Source organism: Odocoileus virginianus, chromosome 1 (assembly GCF_023699985.2).
Source record: "Odocoileus virginianus isolate 20LAN1187 ecotype Illinois chromosome 1, Ovbor_1.2, whole genome shotgun sequence".
Taxonomy (NCBI): Eukaryota; Metazoa; Chordata; class Mammalia; order Artiodactyla; family Cervidae; genus Odocoileus; species Odocoileus virginianus.
Window position 1 is genome coordinate 1621986 of NC_069674.1, and position 23859 is coordinate 1645844.

Sequence of the window (23859 nt, forward strand, 5' to 3'; positions counted from 1 at the left end):
CGCATGATGGGTGTCAGGACTTCCAGTTACTGGCGTGTTACAGGTTTGTCTTAGCAGCTGTAGCATCCCTTCTTTGTGTCTCTCCTGTTGGTAGAAAGCCGTGTTTCTTCCGTGTGAAGGGGCCAAATTAGATTGCTGTACTGAGGAACTCTGTCTTCATTTTGGGATACTGTTCATTACCAGCTGATAACCACATACGCCTGTCAAAGACTTTAAAATCTAAATTTTCATTACGGATCATTTTTGGCTTCAAATGATTAACCAGTAAAGAAAAGAGTAATGACAGTTTAACAGAGAAATGACATAGTAAAAATTTTTATTTTACTCAAATGATTTTCACCCTACACTCTTTTCTCCTACGGAGTTTTCTTTTAAATGTTGAAAACCTCCCACCAAGATCAGATTATTAATAGCTAACTATATTTTACAATCATAATTCAAGAATAGGTATAAAATGGAAGGTTACTTTAACTACACAATATTGAGAAATGGGAAGAAAGATAGCTACTTTCTTCAGTTACAGATAGTGAATTTAAATCATCAACCCCAAAATGTTGATATTAGACATTATTCTTAGATCAAAGAATTTTGGATTGTATCTATTCTAGAGAATTCTTCTCAGTTATAATAATTATATACTTTGATACTGATAGCTTTTAGACTGGAACTACATGTATTTTTTATTCTTCTAACTTTATTAAAGCTATTTTAACATTTAAACCTATTTAACTTAAGAATTATAACTTTAATACTGTCAGCTTTATAATATTTCATTAAAGTAGTTAATATTGTAATGAACCTGTCTTATTTAGATTATCATGCCATTGTATACTAAATCTGCCTGGATCATTCAGAATCCATGTCTAACTGCCCCCTGCAGTGTGGGGTTATGTCTCAGCTTATATACAATATCATTTCTGTCTTACAGTCAGGAGGCTCAGATCTAGGAAGGGTAAAATACATTGCTCTGTGAATTAAAGAATTTGAAATAAGGCTAATCAAAAGAAACCCCAAAATGTAGGCTTTTCTCACTTTGTCCTTTAACAGTGGAGGAAAAAAAGTCTCTCCAGAATGTCTCTAGATCCTTAGCTCCTCAAATAAAAAGTGGCTCCATTACAGCTAAGGAAACGGAAAAGGAAACACTTGCCAGGAGTTTAAGGTAGTGTACAGTGAGGCAAAGCCAAAGTAAACAGTACATCCAGCTAACTCAGTAATGGTGTAGCTTGCAGGGGCTTGAGAATGATATGATCTGTGACTTCCTGGCAGTCCTTTGCCTTCCAATGCAGGGGAGGCAGGTTTGATCCCTGGTTGGGGAACTAAGATCCCATCTTCCTTGCAGGCAGAAACCCAAAAGGTAAAACAAGCAATATTGTAACAAATTCAGTAAAGACTTAAAAAAAGATGACATGATTGCCAATGCTAAGTGTACTTTTATTTTCTGCCATTTTGGGAGGCCATGCACTACTTTGGACTGTCGGTGGTCATTAAGAATCTTTCCAGTGAGACTGTGTGTTGGAATGTGTTGGGATAAAGCTGTGGCTTTGCTCTTTGCTGCTGGTTAGCACTGTGGACTGTTAAAGGTGGAATATAGAGGGTTCTGAAGCAAAATGGACATTTTGATTAATACAGATTAAGAGTTACGAGCTTCAGTAAGTATATTTGTCGGTTGTGCAGAAGGAAGAAAAGCCAAGATGGAACAAAACCCTGCTTTGTAATTTGCTGTTTAAGAAAATGTAGATCATAGGAGGTTAGCAGGGCTTTCCCAGTGGCTCAGCGGATAAAGAATCTGCCTGCACTGTAGGAGACACAGGAGGTGTGGGTTTGATCCTTGGGTTGGGAAGATCCCCTGGAGGAGGAAATGGCAGCCCACTCCAGTGTTCTTGCCTGGAGAATCCCGTGGACAGAGGAGCCTGTGGGTGACGGTCCAAAGGGTTGCAGAGTCAGACGTGACTGAGCACACGTGTGCCACTAGGAGGTTCGTGACCGCAGTCACCCCGTGGAACATATTTAATATTGCACTCTGTCACATATATTTTGTTGTAATAATTATCATATATTTTAAATTATTTTTACAAAGTGAAGTTTTAAGTTTTTACTCTGGGCTATTAAAAAGAATTTCAGGATAGAGTAGAAGATTTTAAAAACTACAGCTTACAGCGGTGACCCCCCCCCCAGAACTTGTGGTGGTGTTTGCTGAGGGCTTGCTGGCTGTGCTTTCTTGGTGCTTGTGGGCTGTGACGGGCATGGTGTGTAGCTTGGAGACATCTGCGTGGTTTGCTCTGATCCCAGCTTTACGACTACCTGATAAAACATGATACTTGATATCAAAAGGGACTTAAGTGTGGGAATAACACTATTTTGTCCTGGAAGATAAGATGACTTGTTGTGGTAGTCGCTACCTGCCTGAGCTCGGCCTCCATGCTGGTGTTTAGGTCATCAGCACAGCTCTGTGATGCACTGCCTGCCCATGACTTCTCCACTGCTCCTCGTTGATCCTTGGTGCTAGAGGTTTTGTGCTTGTTAATAGTGTTGTTATTTCTTAACAGACAGTAACAGAGTAAAGCTAACTGTGCACTATTACAGAGAAGCCATCCTGCTGCCAGCCTGCCCCATTCTCTCCTCCCTTCACCACGCTGCTTTCTGTAAGCACCAGACAGCGTGCCTGTGAATTTAGAACCCGAGTCTTGAGACTGTGGGCTACTTAACTGAAAGAGGGAGAGACACGGTGAGACTGCCTGAAGGCTGCGTCCAGTGCTGAAGGACCTGACAAGAAGTGGAGGAAGGCGTTGTGTGCGTTTCTGGAGCAGGAGGGAGCCCATGCAGTCCCGGCACTGGAGAGGGCAGGAGCGAGGGTGCCTTTTGCCCTTGGCCTCTTTCTGGTCCGGCCGAGGGGCAGGGGCTGTCCTGTGATCTCAGGCTCTGATCCGCTCATCTCCTTGGGCCCGTTTCTGCCCCTGGTTCCCACTGTCCGCTCCACCGGGACGCCCTGCGCCAGCACTGGGGCGGGGCATGGACCTGGCGGCAGGACCGCAGCGCTCGGCCTCTCTGTCCTGAGGACTCTGGGCTCCCCAGCGGCCCCCAGCGGGGTCCTGCTTGCCGCTCACCTGCCTGCACTGCTCCTGGAGCCTGCCTGGGCTGCCCTTGCTCTGTGTCAGGCTCTAAGTCTGTCTGCAGGCCCTGACCTGACTGGCCGCTTCTCTCTCCCCAGTCACCCTCCCCTCCAAGGCGAGGCCTGCTCCCTGTGGGGGGACACGGCACCGTCTGCTCTTTGACGAGCCTCCTCTCCACGCACCTGCGGTCCTCGGTGGTTTCGGAGCCCCACCTCTGGGAAGCCCCTGAGCGCTCCCTCCTAATCGCCCGCTCAGCGGCTTGGTGCCTGGGCCTCGTCGTGAGCCCAGCACCTGTTGCCCAGCCCTGGCTTCTCCGGCTCACTCCCCGCAGTTACCCAGTGTTGACACTTTTCACACGTGCCGTGTATTTACCCTCGTGACTTTTCAGCACCGCCGCTTGCCCCCACGTTCCCGTCGTCCCCAGGCCTCATCACAGTTGCGCTAGTGCCAGGCTGTCGTCAGAGCCAGTGCCCCTGTGCCCTCTCAGGCCCCTTCACACTCAGTGCACCTCGGTCCAGCCCGCTCTGCGTGCCCGCTGACTGTGGCCGCCTGACCTCTCTCTTCCTGTCTGACCAGACAGTCTCCAGACGACTGCTATGTCTTCTCTTCTCTCAGACCTTCTTCACGGTCACTCTCAGCTGATACTTTGCTTCCTGTTTTGTCAAGAAAACAGAAGCTCTTGTGGCAGAACTCTGGCCCCTTGCCTGGGTTTCCCTGCGTGCGCTGCCTCTTCTGCGTACGCTGTGCCTGGCCGTCCCGCCGCTGGACCGAGGCTACGGTTGGCCCTCGCCGGTGCAGCGGCCCGCGTCCCTTCTCCCTGACTGTAGGACAGAGCTCCAGCTGGGTTGCCACCTCTCTCACAGAATCAGCTGGCTCACTGCTATCAGCATAGGAAAGTACTCTTATTTTTCTCAACAGAATGAAAGAACAAGTAAAAGAGTAAGGAAAGGAAGTGTTCACAAAAAACCAATCAGTTGATCCAAGAAAGAAGTAGAAAATTTTCATCGAGCCTGATTGAGGATTATAACTTGGGAACAGTCTCTCAGAAAGCTCCTTCCCTCCCGTTAGAGGTCAGAGCACAGTTGTGTGAGTTTTTGATCCAGGGCGGTACATTAATGACATGTCATGACCAGTTTATCTATACAGCCTTGCTCAAAGGTGAGGCTTTGGGCTCACTCCCGCCTCCATGACTACCAGGGTGCTGGTGCCATGTTGGCTGTGACTCGTAGTCCTCGTCTTAGCTCCCCTTTCTCCTGGAAATGCTGTCACTCCGCTCGGCACGTTCCTCGTCCTCCCAGGTGACGGGCGGCTGCTCTTCAGCCTGCGTTGCTGCGTCTCCCCGCCCCTCCCTGCCTCGGTCCCCGTGCTCCTCTTTGTTTGCCTGCCCGCCCCAGCCCCGGGGCTGCTGACCCCAGCTCTGCAAGCCAGGTGTCCAGTGCTCATGCCACTGGGCTGTCCAGTGGGTGCCTTGAGCACCTCTTGTCCAGACTCAGCTCTATAGGCCTCTGTTCACATGGGCACGTCCCTGCAGGTGGCAGACCCGTTCTTCTAGGTGCCCAGGTGAATTCCTTGGCGGCTCTTCATTCCCTTGTGGATTCCTTCGCAAAGTTCTCGCCTCTGGCTTCAAAGCCTCTCCAGCATCTGACCATGCTTCACCCCTTGCCCTGCTGCCTCCCTGGTCTGAGCGACGGCCAGTCCCCGCTGGCTGAGCCGGTGCAGATCCCCGTCGGCTCCCTGCGCCCATCCTCGGCCTGCGAGGTGGGAGAGCGCTGAGGGCCAGCCCTCCCTCACTCGTGGGCTCCTGGCTGCCCCCAGCTCCTGTGGGCGCCTTGCTGCCCCTGCCGCACAGGGCCTGTCCCGCCGGGCCCCTGCCCCATGGGCCTTCCCACGGTAGGCCCCGTGGCCAGTGCTGCCAGGCCTGCCTCCCCCCGGCACTTCTTTCCCTTCCCCTTCCTTGTTTCCACAGTGCCTTCCGGTCACTGATGTCCTGCTCATCTCTCATCCTGCCCTTCCTCTCATCCTCATCTTCATCTCTCATCCTGCCTGGAGCAGGGACTCGGCAGGCAGGGGTGTATGCTGGTTTTCTTCCTGATCCTCTGATACCGCCAGGCACGTGGTGGGTTGGGAGTAAGTGGAAAGATGAAAAGCACACAGTGATTTCGTCATTTTACCATAGATGTGAAGAATGAAGAAGTGAAATTTGGTGATAGGATAAAAAACCACCACATGGAACAGTGTTTAGAAAAGCCCATTGTAGAGACCTCTGGAGACAAGCCAAGACGAGGAGCTGGAGTCCGTGTGTTTGGTGTTAGTGAAGGAAAAGAAATAAAGCGATTTTCCCTCTATTGTTAAGCCATGAAATTGGAGCAGTCACAACCCATTTCTACTCCAGGACCCCTGAAGAGTAGCCCAACAGAAAGTCCCATTACATTAATCTTGGTAGAAAATCTTTTGTAATTCCTTCTCAGGATTAAGATATATATACATTAGCTGTTTAGATGTTTAAGTCATGCGGCAGCATTAATTGAAATAATTAGCTTTTGTGTGTATAGCCTATGGGTGTACTGGGTAACTTTAGAAGTACCTAATGAACAGGAATTATTTTTTGTTGTTTAAGTTCAAAACCTTCACAGTTCTTTTAATGTGATTTATTTAAAAATATTATAGCCTTTGAACTTAATGATTCAATTCCATTTTTTATGTACTATTTTCATCTTCATGATAAAAAGTTAGTATATCACCTTTGGTGGCAATTACTTTCCTGCTTCATTCTAATCTTTTTAAAAGCTTTTTCCATTGAGGTTTGTACTAATTCTTTATTCTTAAGAGCACAGAAGATGTACTGATTTCATTTTTGCTGTATCTTAGTATTATGAAAAGTAAAAGATTGAAAAATACCCCCACCCATCCTCATTTTTTGTGGAACTCAGTAACCTGTAGTCCTAGAATCTTGTTGTTTATCCCTCAGCCAAGTTTACCAAGCAGTCTGTGCTTGCTCAGAGTGGTGGCGTCCTGTCAGAGGCTTTCCCGTCGTCACTGGAAATGTGGTTGGCTGTCTGATGTCTTTCACATACCACCCTCAATGGTATAAAGACGCACTGGATTTCATCTCATGTCCTCTGCATCACTCTCATCTTGACTTCCCCTCGGCATTCTTTTATAGTCTTGCAATGGTTATTCTGTTGGTTATACCACTGATGTAAGAATTTCTCAGATTTACCAGACTCTGGGAATAGTAGACAGTCTGAAGTTTATCAGATACTGACTTTCATCAGGAACATACATAGCAAAGGTTGTTGACACTGAATGACCCCTTTGGGGGCAATACTGTGATAGAAGAAAGGATTTAGTAATATCTTGACTTTATGAAGTAACAAAAAGAATATTAATTCTACTGGTAATACTAATTAAATGGTTTCTTTTTAGTAAGACACCGACATTTGGGTCCAAGGGTCTGAAACTGTAGGAGACATCTTGTTACAATGTATTCAGCTTCTTGGGCTATATAATCACTCCATGGCAATAAAATATGGCCCAAATAGTGAGATGAAGAAGGGATGAAATGCGGTGACTGAAGAGATACAGTACCAGTAGATGAAGAATACTTTGGAATAATTCAAGAGTCAAGTATCATGTATTGTTTGAAACTGAGAGAGAGAGATTGCTCTGTGTAGACGATCCAGATCTGTTAGCAGCAGAGGGGTTTATGCACATGAGCTGCTTGTGTAGCCACACCCAGTGATGATGGTGATCCCGAGAGTAAGGTGTGAAGTGATCTCAGCACTCTGTCTGGCTTAAGGTACGCCACCACCTTGTAGCTGAGGTAGGAAAAAAGGGCCAAACCTTCCATCGTACAGTTTCATGTAATGTTCCTGAAGTTGTTTAATATTCTGCATATTGCCTGTGATCATTTTATAATGAAAGTATTTTGCATTTTCAAAATTGTGTTGGATATAAAAAAATCTCATATTACTTAGTTCAGTAACTAGCCATATTTTTGTGCATATGTCAGAAGTAAACAGAAACTATTTTAACAAATGTTAGCATTGCAAAGGGAACAGAAATGGAAGTAGAGTTTTTGAGTGTATGACTTGTCTGTCTCCTCTGTAGATGGTAATAGTGTTTGTTCATGCCCAGGTAGATGTTTTAGAGATTGCATGTCCAGGCTTCAGTTTTCAAAAGCTTTGTGGGGTCTGGCTAATCACCAGTGGCTTTATGGTGTATAGTAATTGGTGTTTGCTTAGGGGATGGAGACTGTTCATTCTATGAATTATTAGGAGTCTCGGGTTTTAACAACAAACTCGTTTGTCTGAGTGACTAGGAATAATGAAAAGTATTTGAGTGACCTCACATTCTTGGTGACAGAGATAACTTTGGTCAGTTCAAAGTACTAAATATAATCAAAATTTTAAAGAATTGCTTAGGTAATAGATTTTATAACTAGCTTTCTTTTGTCTATACACTAAATTTAAAAGTTAAATGAAACAATAATGTATATACCAGAGGGATCTATTTTCAAGTAGTAATCATTAGAGACTAAGTTTAGGATCCTGGATTGTTTAGGGTATTGATTTGTTTAGGGAGATTGTTTTATTGCTTCATATTCTTTGAATTATTTACATAATCATTTGGAGATTTATATTGGTTTTTAGAAATGCAGCATTATATATTGTACAGTAAATAGCATCTGTCCTTTAATACATGAATACATGTCAGTTAAGGCTCTCTTACATATTAAGAAAAGGTGTGAGGACAGCTTAATTGTTGAAGTGCTGGACTTTGGGAAATTCTGTTATCTTGGGAACAAAATATTTTCAATGCCACACTAGTTTTTCAGCTTAAGAATAAAGCTGGGAAAAGTTGCCGTCAGCTATTAGTTTTCCTGAATCCAAAGAGACGGGTGGGGCAGGATCAAAAATACTCATTTGATCAAAGTTATTGGCTCTGAAGGTCTTACCTGTGTAAGAAAGATGAAAGGTGTTGTTTTTATTGCATGCTAGTAACAGTGTAATTTTGAACTAATTGGTGGTGAACTGCCAATCACCTAGGGGGAATGCAAATAGATACTCTTACAATTTCCTTTGAGGTAGTGAAATCTTATGTTGAGGCTGGAAGGAAAACAGAATAATACCGTTAAATTGACCTTAAATGAGCTGCTTTGTGGTTTTCTTGGAGAATCCCTTTTTATTTTTCATGACTAGCCCAAACAGGTTTTGTCTACCAATTTGACTTATTGACTAGACAATGCTGACATTGAACATTTTAGATTCATTTTGAAATAAGGTAATGATAATACAGTTCTTTAGGATATTTTGATGATTTTGTTGTTATAACTTAAATTTGTATAACACTCCAATATTTGTTTGAGGTGTGTCATGATTCCTTACAAGAGCCATCATTTCCTTTTATACTGGAATATTCTGCCCAAACAAGCTTACTTTTCTCATGTAGGTAATGAGATATACAGTAAAAGGTGGTGATGTCTTTGAAAATTGTGTTATTCCAGATGAAAATCTAGTCATTTAGTAAAAACCATAATTTCTTTTAAGGACAATAAGAATGTATTCTTGATTTTAGTGTGCAGGTCACTCAGTGTTTATTAACTACCTATTGTGTGCCTAGCATTGGGTCATCAAAAAAATAAAAACAGTGTTACAGAAACATCACTTTAGTTATTTTCCTTTGAAAACTTTGATTGGCCTGGACATCTGTACTGAGCTTTTTAGATATCACACCCACAAAGTAGACATTTATGTCTTTTAAGTTTACGTTAACAGCAGGAATACTTTATCTACTCTGATTCCCTTTCAAAATTCTGAATAGTCATCAGATTATTATTTCTAGCAGTGAACTGGTTACTGGAATTATGCTTTTCTTTACAAGCATAGGGGATGAAACATAGTTTGGGATTGTATTTGTAATTTATTAGGTGTAGAAGTTAAATGAGCATTAGCTACAGATGCATACCATATCATTTATAAAGAAATGGAATGAAAAGTAAAATATTCTTACCTCTAAGACTATTAAATTCAAAGATACTTGAGAATCTTATAATGCTATGCCGTCTTACTGTAAATCTCTTTGTTATACAGAAGTGTCCATTAATTCTGTAACTTAAGTGTCTTGCTTTGGCTGCCAGAAACTGAATTTGTAGTAGAAGTGTAGTAGTTTTGGGGCACAGTACGTGAATACCTCTATACTATCTTTATCCCCGTTCTGTAATCAACTATATATTGGGAAGCAAAAAAACTCAGGAGTTCTGGAAATAGTGTGTAACATTTCAGTGCTTTCAAGACCTCAGGTTCTCCAAAGGGGAGGAGGGGAGAGTATTGGATTTCTGTCTCTTTAGTGACGGCCAGTAGTGAGAATGGGAGTGCAGAGGGCACAGTCCTTCCCTTCCCTAGAGACCTAGGTAAGACTGGAGCTTTCTGATTGCACAGGAGGGCTTAGTGCGCCGAGCTGCCTTGTGCTGTTGGCTGAACCCTCTCTGCAGGCTCTCTCCCTTAAAGAAAGGAGTGCTGTTTGCACCCTGAGAGACGCCAGAGCACTGAGTCTTCTTCCTCCCGAGTCGGTATTTCTGGCCGGTTCATCCCTAGTCCCCAAGAACACCAGTTACTGGTCCTGCAGATGTCTGTCACTGTTTGAGGGCTGGTCTGCCTGGAGAGGGATGAGGGAGCAAGAGAGCAGCAGATCTGGACGTGGTGTTTGCTCAGGGCTGAGCTGAGGGCCAAGGTGAGCATCTAGAGACTGTGCTTCAGGTTGAAGTCAGCTGTTGGGAAAGACAAAGGAGGATTCGTACTCAGCCCCCCAGAGTAGTACAGGTTATCAAAGAGATGTCACTGGAGCAGAAAAAAGACTGCCTAGGATGTGGGGATAAGTTTTAAAATTTAGTAGGCAAGAGATGAGGTGGTCCTTGTGATAGACAGAATAGGGTCTCGCGGAAGCGTCCGAGTCCTCACCGCCAGAGCCTGCGCGTGTGTCCCCTGGCATGGGGATGGGGGCCGTGCACTGTGGTTCAGTGAGGGGCTTGGCATTATCCTGGGTGCTCTGGTGGGCAGGCACCGTGTCACCGATGAGGCAGGCGGTCACAGAAGGGGACGTGGCGCGGAAGCGGAGGGTGGAGTGACCCGAGGAAAGGCCCCCGAGCCCAGGAGGGCTGGCTGTCTCCAGAAGCCGGTTCTCCCTGGAGTCTGTGGAGGGTGCAGTCCTGCCCCACCTTTGGGTTAGACTCCTGACCTCCGAAACAGAAGGCAAGATGTCCGCGCTGCTTTAAGTCACTGAGTTTATGGTAGTTTGTTACAGCAGCAGTGGAAAAATGATAACAGTCCTTCTGAAAACTGAATCAGTCATCTGGTAGAATCAAGTAAGAGAAACGAAAGTACAAAGAGAAGGAAATCAGAAATGAAATAATAGACTTGGACTACAGAGTTAATATACCTAGTCTAAGTAATATCTAGAGGGAGAAAAAAGAACAACTAGGAAAAAAGTAAATAAATAATGGAAGAAACAGTCAGTGAGCTGAGGAAAGAGTTGCGTGTACATTAAAAAGGTAACAGAGTCCTAGGTAAGATTATTAGCAAGAAATTGAAAAGATCCAGTTATTCTATTAGATTCGTGAATTCTAAGAAAAATGATAATGATAAAAAAACAGGTTTACTGGCTTTCACATAGAAGAGTCACTTACAAAGGAGAGAGAGAAGAATTAAACTTCCCATTTATCACCTGTTAAGGATTATTGAGTACTCTGGAGTCTCAAGGGTGTGGGGAAGATAGAATTAAAAATTCATGCATTTCTAAAAATGTCATGTGCCTATTAAGACAGAAAAAGGCATTCATTCGTGTATTCCTTTTAGAGTAGCGTGTTGCGTGACTGGCACTGCCGCAGTCATTACGGATAGGGTGGCTCCACACCAACGGGAGAGTGTAGTAAAATCTCAGACTGCGCATGTTTAAAGCCACCTCAGCACAGACCGTGGTTTAGGAGAGGTGGATGGAAAGTGGTGAGAGGATGGCTTCTGAAAAGCATTGTGAAATTTCGCCTTGGTGGGGAATCAGTTGCCTGGTAAGTTTTCCCTGTGGGGTTTCATGTTGAAACAGATACAAGTCTTAAGTCAGTGTGCCTAGGATGAGAAAGTAACCACTGAAGTGTCAACTTAACATGAGGGAAAAGAATAAACAGAAATTCCACTTGCTGGGAAGAGAAGAAATGATAAGCAAACTAAAGTAAACAGGAGTCACGAAATCACGGGAAAGGAGGGAGGGCATCTGTCTCGGCCACAAGCAGCGGGGCTCAGGGCCTGGGTATCACTGACGGGCCGCTGGAACACCCGCCTCGCAGCCCGCTCTGTGTGAAAACTTCTGGTTACATGAAACTGTCTCCTTATTTTTGAGGTGAGTTTTCACACAAGCACAGACCTAAAAGGAGGAGAACTTGAGTGGAGAAGGCCACACAGATGTTTTGAAATTTATTCGACCTGCCTGAGAGAATTTTAGAAGCGACTAATTCAGCAGACCCACGGAAGCTGAATCCTGCACCATCTGTCCTTGATTCATACCCGAGCCCCTGAAAGTCCCCGAAGCGGCAGCAGTGGACCCCTGCCAAAGTGGGGCTGAACGGGATGGATTAAGGCAAGGGGGCTGGCTGAGCAGCCTGCTCGTCAAAGAGTTTGATTCCCATCTCTCCCCCCATCCAGGGTTACTTTCCAGAGAAAGGAAAGCTGTGGTCTGGGCATGGATTGAGGGAGTGGTGGATGGATGAGTGCTTACAGACTGAATGCCTGGGCCCCCGGCTCTCTTCGCTGGGACAGCCGCACTCTCAAACCCCAAGAAGGAGCTCAGAGGGGTCTTCTCTGGGGACTCCGTCTGCCCATGAGGGCCTCCCAGGCCCCCAGCAGTTGGGTGCCTGTGAGGAACCCGCTGGGGCACCCAACAGGAAGTCTTACTGCAGTTGTAGAGTTTCAAATCAAATTGTCATTTTAGTGCTTCCTTTAAGTGTAAACCACAAAGTCAGACTCACCAGACTTAAGAAGAAGACTTCTCCCAGGAAAGTAGGAGCCAAAACACACAGTAAAGGGTGCTGGGGGAGACAGAGCATGCACAGGATAAGAATGCATGCAAGTAAATCTGTCGTTAGTATTCTGTGAGAGACTGGGACTGCATCCATGAGAAAGGCCAGGATTCCGTAAAGATGGAATGACTGGGGAAAGAAAGGGCACCATGAAATTTAGAAATGCTAATATGTCTAAAGGATTGGAAGATAAAGAAGGTAGGTCAAAATGGGCAAAAATCAGGTGGAGTTACAATATTAGAGAACCAGTTCAGGATATCTTAACATCCACCTAATAGGAATTCCAAGTGGGGAGAGCAGAGAAAATGAGATGGAGGAAATGACAAAATCAAGCAGATGTCCCAGTCCTAAAGGACAGGAACTCAGGGATTGAAAGTGCTCATCCAGGGCCCAGCCTGGAGCACAAGAGTGACTCCCGACACCTGGACAAGGGCCCACCTGTTCTCTAGGGGAAATGAGAAGCAGTTTGCACTCAGGCCTAGCAGGAAGAGGAGCTTAACACCACTCAGAGCCATCACTGGGAGCTGGCAGATGGTGGAGCAATGGCATCACATTTCTGACAGATAAGTAGTTTTATCCTGACTAATAAATAATAATAAATCTGTAAACACTAAAGGGAAAGGTTCCCTTGTGATTTCTTGATTTTCCTGCATTAACTATTACTTGACGATGACAGAAGATGAGAATTTAAGTCTCTGTAAGTCACATGCCTTGTCATTCCTCATATTTTTTAAATAAAGAAGTAATTTATGTTTAACCAAATTTTAATATTGACTTCAGTTCAGTCACTCAGTTGTGTCCGACTCTTTTTTTTTTTTTTTAGTGCTTTTATGATTTATTTTCTTCGCTTACATTTTCAAAATAAACTTGTCTGAGGCATAATTTATACATACTTCACTTTATGGAGAGGCCAAGGTGGATGGAATGAAGGGTCAGTGGGATGGGTTGGGGCAGGGTAGAACTGGAAGCAATCAGGTGCATCCAGGCTGACTGTAGGGGACACTGACCAGCAGGGAAAGGAGATGTGCTTCAGTTAGTAGGCAAGAGGGAGCCATGGATAGCTTTTGAGCAGAAGAGAGACAGTATTAAATTTGTGCACCAGGAAGACTAATGTAGACAGAGGATGTGCGAAATGTGTCCGACTCTTTGCGACCCCATGAACCACAGCACGCCAGACCTCCCTGTCTGTCACCAACTCCTGGAGTTCACCCAAACCCATGTCCATTGTGTCAGTGATGCCATCCAACCATCTCATCCTCTGTCGTCCCCTTCTCTGGCCCTCAATCTTTCCCAGCATCAGGTCTTTTCAAATGAGTCAGCTCTCCGCATCAGGTGGCCAAAGTATTGTAGTTTCCGCTTCCACATCAATCCCTCCAATCAACACCCAGGACTGATCGTCTTTAGGATGGACTGGTTGGATCTCCTTGCAGTCCAACGGACTCTCAAGAGTCTTCTCCAGTACCACAGTTCAAAAGCATCAATTCTTCGGCACTCAGCTTTCTTTATAGTCCAACTCTCACATCCATACATGACCACTGGAAAAACCATAGCCTTGACTAGACAGACCTTTGTTGGCAAAGTAATGTCTCTGCTTTTTAATATGCTGTCTAGGTTGGTTCTTGACTCCAAGGACTTCCCTGGTGGCTCAGACGGTAAAGCGTCTGCCTACAATGCAGGAGACCCGGGTTCAATCCCTGGGTTGGGAAGATGCCCTGGAGAAGGAAATGGCACCCCACTCCAGTGCTCTTGCCTGGAGAACCCCATGGACCGAGGAGCCTGTTAGACTACATTCCATGGGGTCGCAAAGAGTCGGACACGACTGAGCGACTTCACTTCCCTTCACTTCACTAGGTTGGTCATAACTTTCCTTCCAAGGAATAAGCGTCTTTTAATTTCATGACTGCAGTCACCATCTGCAGTGATTTTGGAGCCCCAAAAAATAAACTTGGATAGTTTCAAAAAAATTACCTCCCATTCATATTTTCTTTGCTTGCTACTGGAGGAAATAAAGACATTTTTGAGGAAAGTTTAGCTTTTAATTAGTGGTAAGTGCATAAAAAGCTAAGCAAATGGAAAAAAGATTGGGAGTAAAAAAGAAAAATGGAAGAAAGGAAATCTAATGGTAGTATATTACATGGGTAAGCAGTGGATAAAATTTGTATTGTAATAATGTAGACATTGAATATTGGTCTAATCAAAATTATCAATATATCTGAAAGGCGGAGATGAATATAAAGAAAGGCATTAAAGACAGTGGGGGTCATGATGTAATGATAAAAGGTGGGGTTTGTGAGGGACATGCTGCAGTTTTATAGAAGCTCCCAAATCTTAGCAAATACAAACACATAATGAAAAAAAAATCTTAAAAATTGAGAAAAAGCTAATCTATCAAAGTACAGTTGTAGTGGGGGTTGTTAGTTTGCTCATTTCAGAATTTAGTAAATAAAATAGAAATGAGCTTCCTGAGTGTTTCTGATAAAGAATCTACCCATCAATGCAGGAGATGTGAGTGCAATACCTGGGTTGGGAAGATCCCCTGAAGAAGGAAATGGCAACCTACTCCAGTATTCTTACAGGGATAATCCCATGGACAGAGAAGCCTGGAGGACTGCAGTCCGTAAGGTTGCAAAGAGTTGGACATGCCTAAGCGACTGAGCACACACGCATGGAACTATACAAAGCATTGGAGAAACAGCAGAAAATATGAATAGGGCATGCATTTAAAGTAACAACAGGAAAACATCATTTGCCCTTCATACTGGCAAAACTTCAAGAGTTACAACATCCACTGCTGGGAAGACTGGAAAACATAGATCTTCTTGACTTATGATGGGTTACCTCCTGATAAACCCGTTGCAAGTTGAAAATACAACCTACCAAGCACAGTTTTCCCTGGCCTACCTAAAACGGGTGCTCAGAGCACTGAGGTTATGGAACTTGCATTAGCCTAGAGTTGGGCCAAGTCATCTGATACCAGACATATGTTATAATGAGATGTTGCTAGAAATATAAGTCATTACAATAATTTATTATAATCACACTATTTCAGGGGGAAGTAACCTTTAAATATCTTTTAAAAATGTTAATGCTCATATTGTTTGACTTTGCAGTCTAAATTTTGAGACTCTGTCCTACAGAAATAATAAAACCAGAATGTGCTGTATGTGTCTAGAAGAATGTTCATAGTGGCAAAAAAATTGAGGAATACCTGAATATTCATAAACAGAATAATTCTGGATAGAATTGACATATGTCCATACTCAAATATTTATTCAGCTGTTAAGTTGGGGCTGTTTGTCAGCATGGACATATCATTAACTAGGAAAGCAGGTGGTGAAATAATGTCTGATTTTCCCTATTCTTATAAAATATATAGTGAAGACTGTGAATATGATGAAATATGTATCTGTGCGTATGTACATGCAGATGAAGAAAGCATCACCCAAGCTGCTGGCAAATTGTCCCATTTGGGAGGTGGGATGATGAGGCAATTTTGATCTTCTTTCACTTTTTATTATAAGCACGTGGTACTTTTGTAATTAATTAAAAAATTAATAATAAATCAAATAAGAATTTTACCAGAGAAAGACTTTTTCTAGGAATCATGTAGTGTTTAATCAGCAAGAACTTGGAAGTTTTCGGGGTACAGAAGTGGATGTGTGTTTCTGTGAATCACAGCAGCCTCTGTGTTCATTATCAGTAATCAGGATTGGCAGTGTGTTTTTTGGCTCTGAGCTCTGCTGTTTCACTTCTAAAACGTGCTTGCTTTCACTAGGACTCTCTTCATCAGTGGAATATAACGTAACAGAGTTGGAACAAGAACTTGAAAATGTAAAGATTCTGAAGAAAAAATTAGGTATTGTACATTTTTTTTTCCTTTTTCCTCGACTTATGTATTGGACTTTGTTTCTTATTAAAGACTACTGTAGTCTGTAATACTTTTAAGAATTATGAACTCTCTATGTTACAAGCTTTCAGTCTGCCCAAAACCATTAATAAAGAATGTCTTTTAGTTTGGAGGGAGGATGAACATGGATTTATTCACTTTTTTTAGTTGCTGTTTTGTATGTGTACAAAATGAGTTTTCATAGATGATGATGCTCAAATATATCACTCCACTATCTTTTTCACTTGTATTATTTCTGATAAGTAATCTTCTGTTATTCTTACCTTTCAGTGCCTTTTTTTCTTTGTATTTATCCTTCCCTAGGTCTGTGGCACATCATGAGTACGTGGCGTAGTATCTCTCATCTACTTGGGCAGTTGTTGGTCGTTGTCTCATCAGATACTGCAGCTGTTCCTTTTCTTTCATATCCTCAGACTTCAGTTAGAATATGCTGGACCTTTTCCCTCTTAAATTTTTTGTTTTCTTTCATTTTTAATTGATGTACTTTGGTCTGATATTTTCTACTGATCTGTCTTCCGTTTCACTCTTTTCAGCCATGTTCCAACTGTTGTCAGAACTCTCTGTTGGACTCTGAAGTTCAGTTACAGTGTTTTCAGTTCTCGGATTTCCATTTGGTTATTTTTCTTGATTCAAATTGTGACATTTTCCTTTTTGTTGCTTATATTGAACATATCAGTTATTAATAGTTGCTTTAAAATTGTTTTCTTTCATGTCCAGTATCAGGATCTGCTGAAAGCCCGCTTCTGTTGTCGTCTTTTTCTCTGTCCTTCCTCCTGGTAGCATTCCTCGTACAAAACCATAGAGACTCTGCATGATGCTTTGTTCTTACTGAGAGGATTTACTCTCACTTCTGATTAGAGTCAGGGTAGGGACAGGTCAGTCTAGTCTCCTGTCTGGGCCTAAAGTCGTTTGAAACTGGGTTTTGCTCTTTGTGAGGGCTTGTCTGTTTCCGGTTTGGCCTTCCTCCTTAGGTACAGCTTTTCCTTGGTCCTGGCTAAAAGCCTGCTTGTTTTGTTGTCGACTCTGACCCTGTCTTCTTCATGCGGTGTAAGCCTGACAAGCTTTGCTCAGCTTCTCTGCCTCCTTCTGCCCCTTTTGGTTCCTCTTCTCAGCCTTAGAGCCACTGATGCCTTGAAGGGGAGAGTAGCTGAGTGGTTTTGCTCTTTCCTTTCCCTGTACCACAGCCTCTCAAATTCTGGCCACCTTGGTAGCTCCAAGCCCTACTTGTGTCTCACTGGCTCTGTTGAGTGTGCTGAAAGCTTTGCTTCAGCATTGTTTTCTTTTACCCCCAACTTCTATGTTATTTCCCAGCCTTGTGGGTCTGTTTGGAAAGTACTGTGCAAGGCAGCATGGTGCGTATTGAGGCTCCCGTCAGTTCATCTGACAGAGAATGGCCCTCAGTTTCCATCATCATGGTGGCTCTCTGATATCTTCACACACATTGCTTTTTAAAAAATTAAATGTGATCCATCTTTTCCAGTTGTGGCATAAGGATTGGGGTGATACAAGGTAGACTTTGTCACTAGAAGTAGAATTTTGCTTCCAGCCTTTAGAAAACCGGGAGTGTTTACTTTAGGGGTGAGACCAGAGGGGGTTCTCACCCATGTTACCTGGCACTCCAGACCTCTGCCAGTGTGCCAGACTCTCAGTATGTAAACGTGTAAATGTAAAAAAAAGAGAGGTAACTATTTTCGGGAGTAAGCTGTATATCCACAACATATTTCATTAACAGTTGAACGTGTTTGCACCATTCCCTGGTGGCTCAGATGGTAAAGAATCTGCCTGCCGTGCAGGAGACCTGGGTTCGATCCCTGAGTTGCAAAGATTCCTCTAGAGAAGGGAATGGTAACCCACTCCATTATTCTGGCCTGGAGAATTCCACGGACAGAGGAGCCTGGTGGGCTACAGTCCATGGAGTTGTAAAGAGTCGGACATGACTGAGCAACTTTCACTTGACTTGGCAGTGTTAAGATTTGAGCATCATAGGATTGAGCTGTTTAATGTAGCAAACTGATTTTAAAATTAGTTTGTGGAGGAAAATTAAAAACAATTTATGGCTGTAGGAAAATATTTATGTAAAAATAATACATACTGGTTGTAGTAGTATGGAATGAAAATGTGAATCTGGAGAGAATTTTTAGAAATTGCTGAAACTTGCATTATATTTTGTTTTTCCTTCTAATAGAGAGGCGCAAAAAGGCTTCAGCATGGGAAAGAAACTTGGTGTATCCTGCTGTTATGGTTCTTCTCCTCATTGAGACAGTAAGGATTTATTTGCTGTTAAATAAAGCAAATTATTTTCTGTTTACTTTAGCATTTATGTATGACAATTCCCTCAGCTAAATGCTTTCAGGTAAACTGGTTTTCTGTCAACAGGCTTAAAATCCATGTATGCTTTTTTTTTTTTTTTTTTTTTGGTAAAAACTCAATAGAGCAAGAATTAAAATTAAGGGGAATTTTTTAAAAGTTCTCAAGATTATCTGTTTCCTCATAAAAGTGGGAAATTCATTCTTTTGTTTCAATTGAAAATTAAGAAGAGACATGGTGTTGCTGATACCCTGCTCAAACTCTGTGATAGGGTATGAAAATTATTACATTAGTTCTGATAACATTTTAACCATTTGTTAAGTATGTGCAGTTGGGTTTTTAGTTGGTGAAATCGGTTAATAAGTGGACCTTTGTTACTAGCTTTTATCTTAAGCTTTGAGATTACAATACTTTGCAGAATTTTTGAGAATTTATTCTGAAATTTTTATAGTCTCATTATTTCAGGTTTATATGTAGAATTTTGGTCTTTACTGCTTTTCCTCTATTCTGAAGCATACATTTGGTTGGTTACTGAGATTTTAATATATGTATATTGGCAAAATATCTTTGAAATTCAGAACTGATGGCTTACTTTTTTTGTTGTAGTCCATTTCTGTCCTCTTGGTGGCTTGTAATATTCTTTGCCTGTTGGTTGATGAAACAGCAATGCCAAAGGGAACAAGGGTAAAGTAAAACACTTAATGTCTTTCTTTTGCAAAAGTATTCTATGTCTACCCTGAGTGTTTCAAATAAGTAGATGAAAGCATTCGCCTTTATGTATATATATACTTCAAGCTGTATGAACTTCTTTATGCAAAGCTTTCATAAACAGTGTTTATAAACTATGTTTTTTGTTTCTGATTTCTTATTTTAGATTGTCTGGGCCTTGTATCAAGTATCAGAGTTTCCTTTTATACTTTGTATTAGAGTTTATCTTTGTTTTATTGAAATTCATATTTGTGATCCTTTAAGAAAATGTATATTCTGTGAAATAGTGAAATATAAAGAGTTTTTATTGAAATGATTGGATGGCATCACCGACTCTATGGACAAGAGTTTGAGTAAGCTCCGGGAGTTGGTGATGGACAGGGAAGCTGTAGTCCATGGGGTGGCAAAGAGTCGGACACGACTGAGCTACTGAACTGAACTGTAAGAGTTTATTAGATGGATTCATTGAGTTTGCAAAAGATCCAGATATGGTTGTAAGGACTCATGCTTCAGAAGAGTTAGACATTGTGTGAACTTGAACCAAAATGTTCAATTGCTGGAGGGAGTCAGATGTACATCTTTTCACAAAGTAACTTAATTTTTTCTCTTTTTAAAAAATTAATGATTTTATTAAATTCCAGCAGTTAGTCTATTTATATATATTTTCCATATGGAAGGTAGTTTCCACTAAATACTCATGTAAGCCTTTCTTTTTCTAGGTGTCCTTATAAACCTTTAGATACTTAAAGTAGCCTTTAAGTTTTGACATTTTATTACCCTTTTTGAAGTTAGCACCTTTGCCATTTCCCCATAGAAATGACTCCAAAACTTTTCCAGAATTTTCATTCTTTGGGGGGAAAAAAAATTTCCTTGACCCTTTCTAGGATCTTCTGTCTGGTCTAAGAATTGAATTGAAATGAGATAGATTAACAGAAGAAAACTATTAAATTATGTGTATGAGGGAGCACTGTAAGAATAATGAGACCCCAGGACAAGTTGGGCAACTGAGGCTTATATTCCATCTTAGAGAAGAAGAGGGTAGGAGCGTGGGACTTTGAGGGGAATGAAGGCAGTTCTCCTCGAGATGGAAAAGCAGCTGTTTGGTAAACAATTGGGACACAGAACAGACTTTGGTCTCCAGGTCCTGCCAGGTTCCTGGGCCACGCTCAGCCCTGGCCCTGGAGGGTCTGGTGATGGTGCTTCTCGTGGGCCAGGGCCTCTGTCCATGTTCTTTCAGGCAGTTAAGGGGTGAAGTGGAGGCGGGCTAAAATTGAAGGCTGACTGTCTTCTGTTTGTTAAAAACAGTCAGCCTGAAATGACCCTCATGCCAGAGAGATGCCTTTTGGGGTAGCAGACTTTGCTTCCCTACACGCCACTTCGCTCTGCACCATGTGATCCACTTTTTGTCTCATAGAAGAAAGCCAGTATTTATCTTAATTCCTTTCCTTCAGTCCAAGATAAAGAACCCTGTTCTTTGAGAAGCGAATTCTTTGGGCAGTGTTTTCAGTTTAACCCCCTGCCCCCAGCCCCTTCAGCGCCTGATCACCTCTCACTGCTGGAGCCTCGCAGCTTGCTCCAGGTTCCTCATCCCGCTAACCAACAGCAACAGGGAGCAGCCCTCTTCCACCGGCAGCCTCGTCCTCATCGCTGTTTAGACACAGGTCCGCTGATGGAGCAGGGAGTCCCCTACCGTGGTGACCTCTGTCCGCTTTTTAACCCAGTTTCATGTAGCGCACGCTGGGTAAGGCCCAAGCTCCATGATACACTTTTGTGCCATCCCCTTCGTGCATGGTAGACAGGGACATACACGTGGCAGGCTCTGTTTATGATTGTGTAATAAAGTCAGAGCTTCTTAATCCTGCCTCTAGGCCTTCTCTTGAGACAGAGAGTGTTTCCAAGGTGTTTTCCACCTGAGTTAATAAGATTTCTATTAGTGTTATTTATTTTTCTTCAAAAGATTGACAAAAGTTGACAAGTTCTTTGTCCCTTACCTATTTATATATGGAATTTCAGTGAGTATTCTAACTTCTGTATGCCTAAATTAGACTGTATAAATAATATGTATTATTTATTGTTTTTTGTTTTTTTCATTAGGCTGACTATATTCCTAATTATCCTGGTATATCTGTTACATGTCATTGAAGCTGATACCAGAATAGTAGTTCGTATTCAGAGTTGCTTTAATTAGTAAGCTTCGAAAAAATTGTTCCTACTTCAGTAAGAAATGATTTTTTGGCCTGATTAATAAATACTACTTTTCTTGCTTGTTCTGTTAAATTCTAGATAAAGGTAGGTTTTGAGAATAGATAAAATGTTTAGGAAAAAATGTGCAGCATTGCATTTGAGAAATCTGTGTTAATTAAATCCCTGAATTCCTTAGGGAAATGAAACTTCAAGAGCAGTAACAGGATACGTACATTCACCATCTTCCTTTGCTTAGCTTACTTCTGACATACTTTAATTGTATACTTTTTATATGTTGCCTCAGGGTTCAGACAATTACATGTTCTATTCTTACTGTACTATTATATTTAAAGATTATTTTCCCAAGAGCATTTAGGATTTAACAATAAACCCAGATAAAGAATCTACCTGCCAATGCAGGAGACTCAGGAGATGCGGGTTGAATCCCTAGTTCAGCAGGATCCCCTGGAGGAGGAAATGGCAGTCCACTCCAGTATTCTCATCTAGGAAATTCCATGGGGTCACAAAGAGTTGGACCCAACTAAATGTGCGTGCACACACACATGCACGCGCACACACACACATAATCATGTCATTTTCATAAGTGACTTAAATTATATTTGAGATGAAACAGAGATGTTTGAGCTTGTTAAAAAGTGTTAGCATGTGGTTGGTTTAGTTGGTGAATTCAGTCTCATGCCATGTTTTATTTTCCTTTGAAAGTCTAGATGTTATTCCAGGGTGTTAAACATTTCTGATTTCAACTGTCCTATATTTATGAAACAGCAATTTTAGGGAAACCAAATGTAATGGTGTCACTGAATTCTGAAAAAAGTTTTTTTCCCCCCAGGGGCCTGGAATAGGAAATGCTTCTCTTTCTGCTTTTGGTTTTGTGGGCGCTGCACTTGAAATCATTTTGATTTTGTATCCTTTCTTTAACTGAAGTTCTGTCTGCTAACAAGTCTTCTGTCTAGTTTTCTGGGGTAGTGGTAATTTACTAAGACACTTTCCTGGAAGAAAAAACAAGTGAGTCTTCCTCAAGCACTCCAAGTGTCATTTTGTTTTGTTTTCCTTTGGGCCTATTGAGAATTCAAGGAAACATTCTTTGGAGAGTTTTTTCCTTGATTCTCACAGCTATCTTATGGTGTCCTCTGTCGTCGGTTTCTACAGCCTCCGATTTTTTGGAAATTTTATTCCCAAGAAGGATGACACAACTATGACAAAGGTAAGGTACTTTTAAGTCTTAGGTGACTGTGCCCCTCTTTTGCCTTCCAAGACAAACGGACTGTTTTATTTAGTGATCGCCCCGAATGGTTCATTTGCGGTTCTAGGTATTTGTTTGTAAGTTGCGTAAACACACACTGGAAGATTTTCAAAATGCTGAATGAGTGGGAAAAGGATGTGCTCTGTTTAATTTGGATGGTGTCCATTCACTTGTAAATGCGGAGAACCGCAGAGCTTGTTAACCAGCTATAGAAGGCTCCTGAAAGGACCCTTTTTTCCTGCAAAGAAAACGTATTGCTAATGAGTAACTTTGATTGTGCTGACTGTACTTCAGGGAGCTTGTTTGAAATCTGAAGAACTTAGTTGCTACAAGTAGTAGAGACAAAGTATTTCAAATTTGAATAATTAAAGCAAGACGGAAGAGTTCTATTCAGAAACATTTTGTAGTCTGAGGCTAATTTGACTTTCTACAATATGTCATTGGCTTCTGAGTAACAAAGGCTGTTATCTTATATAGAGACTGCATTTGTAAAATATTCCCACAAGCTGACAATGAAGAATCACAGGAGCGGCTGGCTTCTTTTCTTTTATCAGATTTTCCTTATTTTTAGCATATTCTAAAGGGGAGATATTACTTTTACGTATCTTTATCTGTCTATTTAAATGTTACAGCTTCTTGAGATATTTAGCATAAGTAAACATAAATACTAATCTGTGCTTTTGGCATCTTTTGTTTATATGAAAGGATAATCATAGGATATATTGAAATAGAATTACTAGAATTTAGGTGTTTTAGATTTCTAGTTTTTTGGCTTTAAAGCTTAGTTTACATTAGAAGTAGATATTATATATCTTGAGCAGTAGTCTTGGCTTTAAAAAACAGAATCATAAGTATTAAAGTATTAATTCTTTTTTACCTGTTAGGCGAATGTTTTTGAAATTAACAACCTCTGTCAGTAATATAAAATGCAGTTTTCTCTTTGTGTCAGGTACTGTAAATACCTTCTAGAACTTACCAATAGAACTTTAAATGTTTGTAGAAAAACTTTCTGGTTCTCTTTATTTCCTGTGTTGAATAGTATCATTAAGAAGTTAGCAAAGTACCATAGGTAACTAGGATATACAGTAACTTGCCAGTATGTGAGTGGATTTTACTTCTGTGTACACTGTGTAGCTGCCCAGCATTCTTCCTGATTTCTCATAACAGATCATTGGGAATTGTGTGTCAATCTTGGTTTTGAGCTCCGCGCTGCCTGTGATGTCAAGAACACTGGGTAAGTTTAAATGAGAACTTTCCACGTGAAGTCTGTACCTTTTAAAGTGTCTTTTCTAAACTTCCTAAACTTTTCCCA

General features: G+C 41.9%; 1 protein-coding gene and 1 non-coding gene across 9 annotated transcripts in view; both read left to right on the plus strand.

The window, feature by feature from the left end:
* LMBR1 (limb development membrane protein 1) overlaps window positions 1-23859 on the plus strand; it is a 131549-nt gene that overhangs the window by 77769 nt on the left and 29921 nt on the right. For 7 of the 8 annotated variants that reach the window (XM_070479586.1, XM_020888735.2, XM_020888734.2 and 4 more), the window contains 6 exons: window positions 15953-16033; window positions 18270-18346; window positions 18998-19075; window positions 22134-22207; window positions 22418-22508; window positions 23715-23781. In XM_070479586.1, the coding sequence (XP_070335687.1) occupies window positions 15953-16033; window positions 18270-18346; window positions 18998-19075; window positions 22134-22207; window positions 22418-22508; window positions 23715-23781 (468 nt within the window). The remainder of the gene's footprint in view (window positions 1-15952; window positions 16034-18269; window positions 18347-18997; window positions 19076-22133; window positions 22208-22417; window positions 22509-23714; window positions 23782-23859) is intronic. The other variant, XM_070479388.1, reaches the window with a different exon arrangement.
* TRNAC-ACA (transfer RNA cysteine (anticodon ACA)) lies at window positions 13812-13883 on the plus strand. The gene has a single exon. It is a non-coding gene; the product is annotated as a tRNA-Cys (tRNA).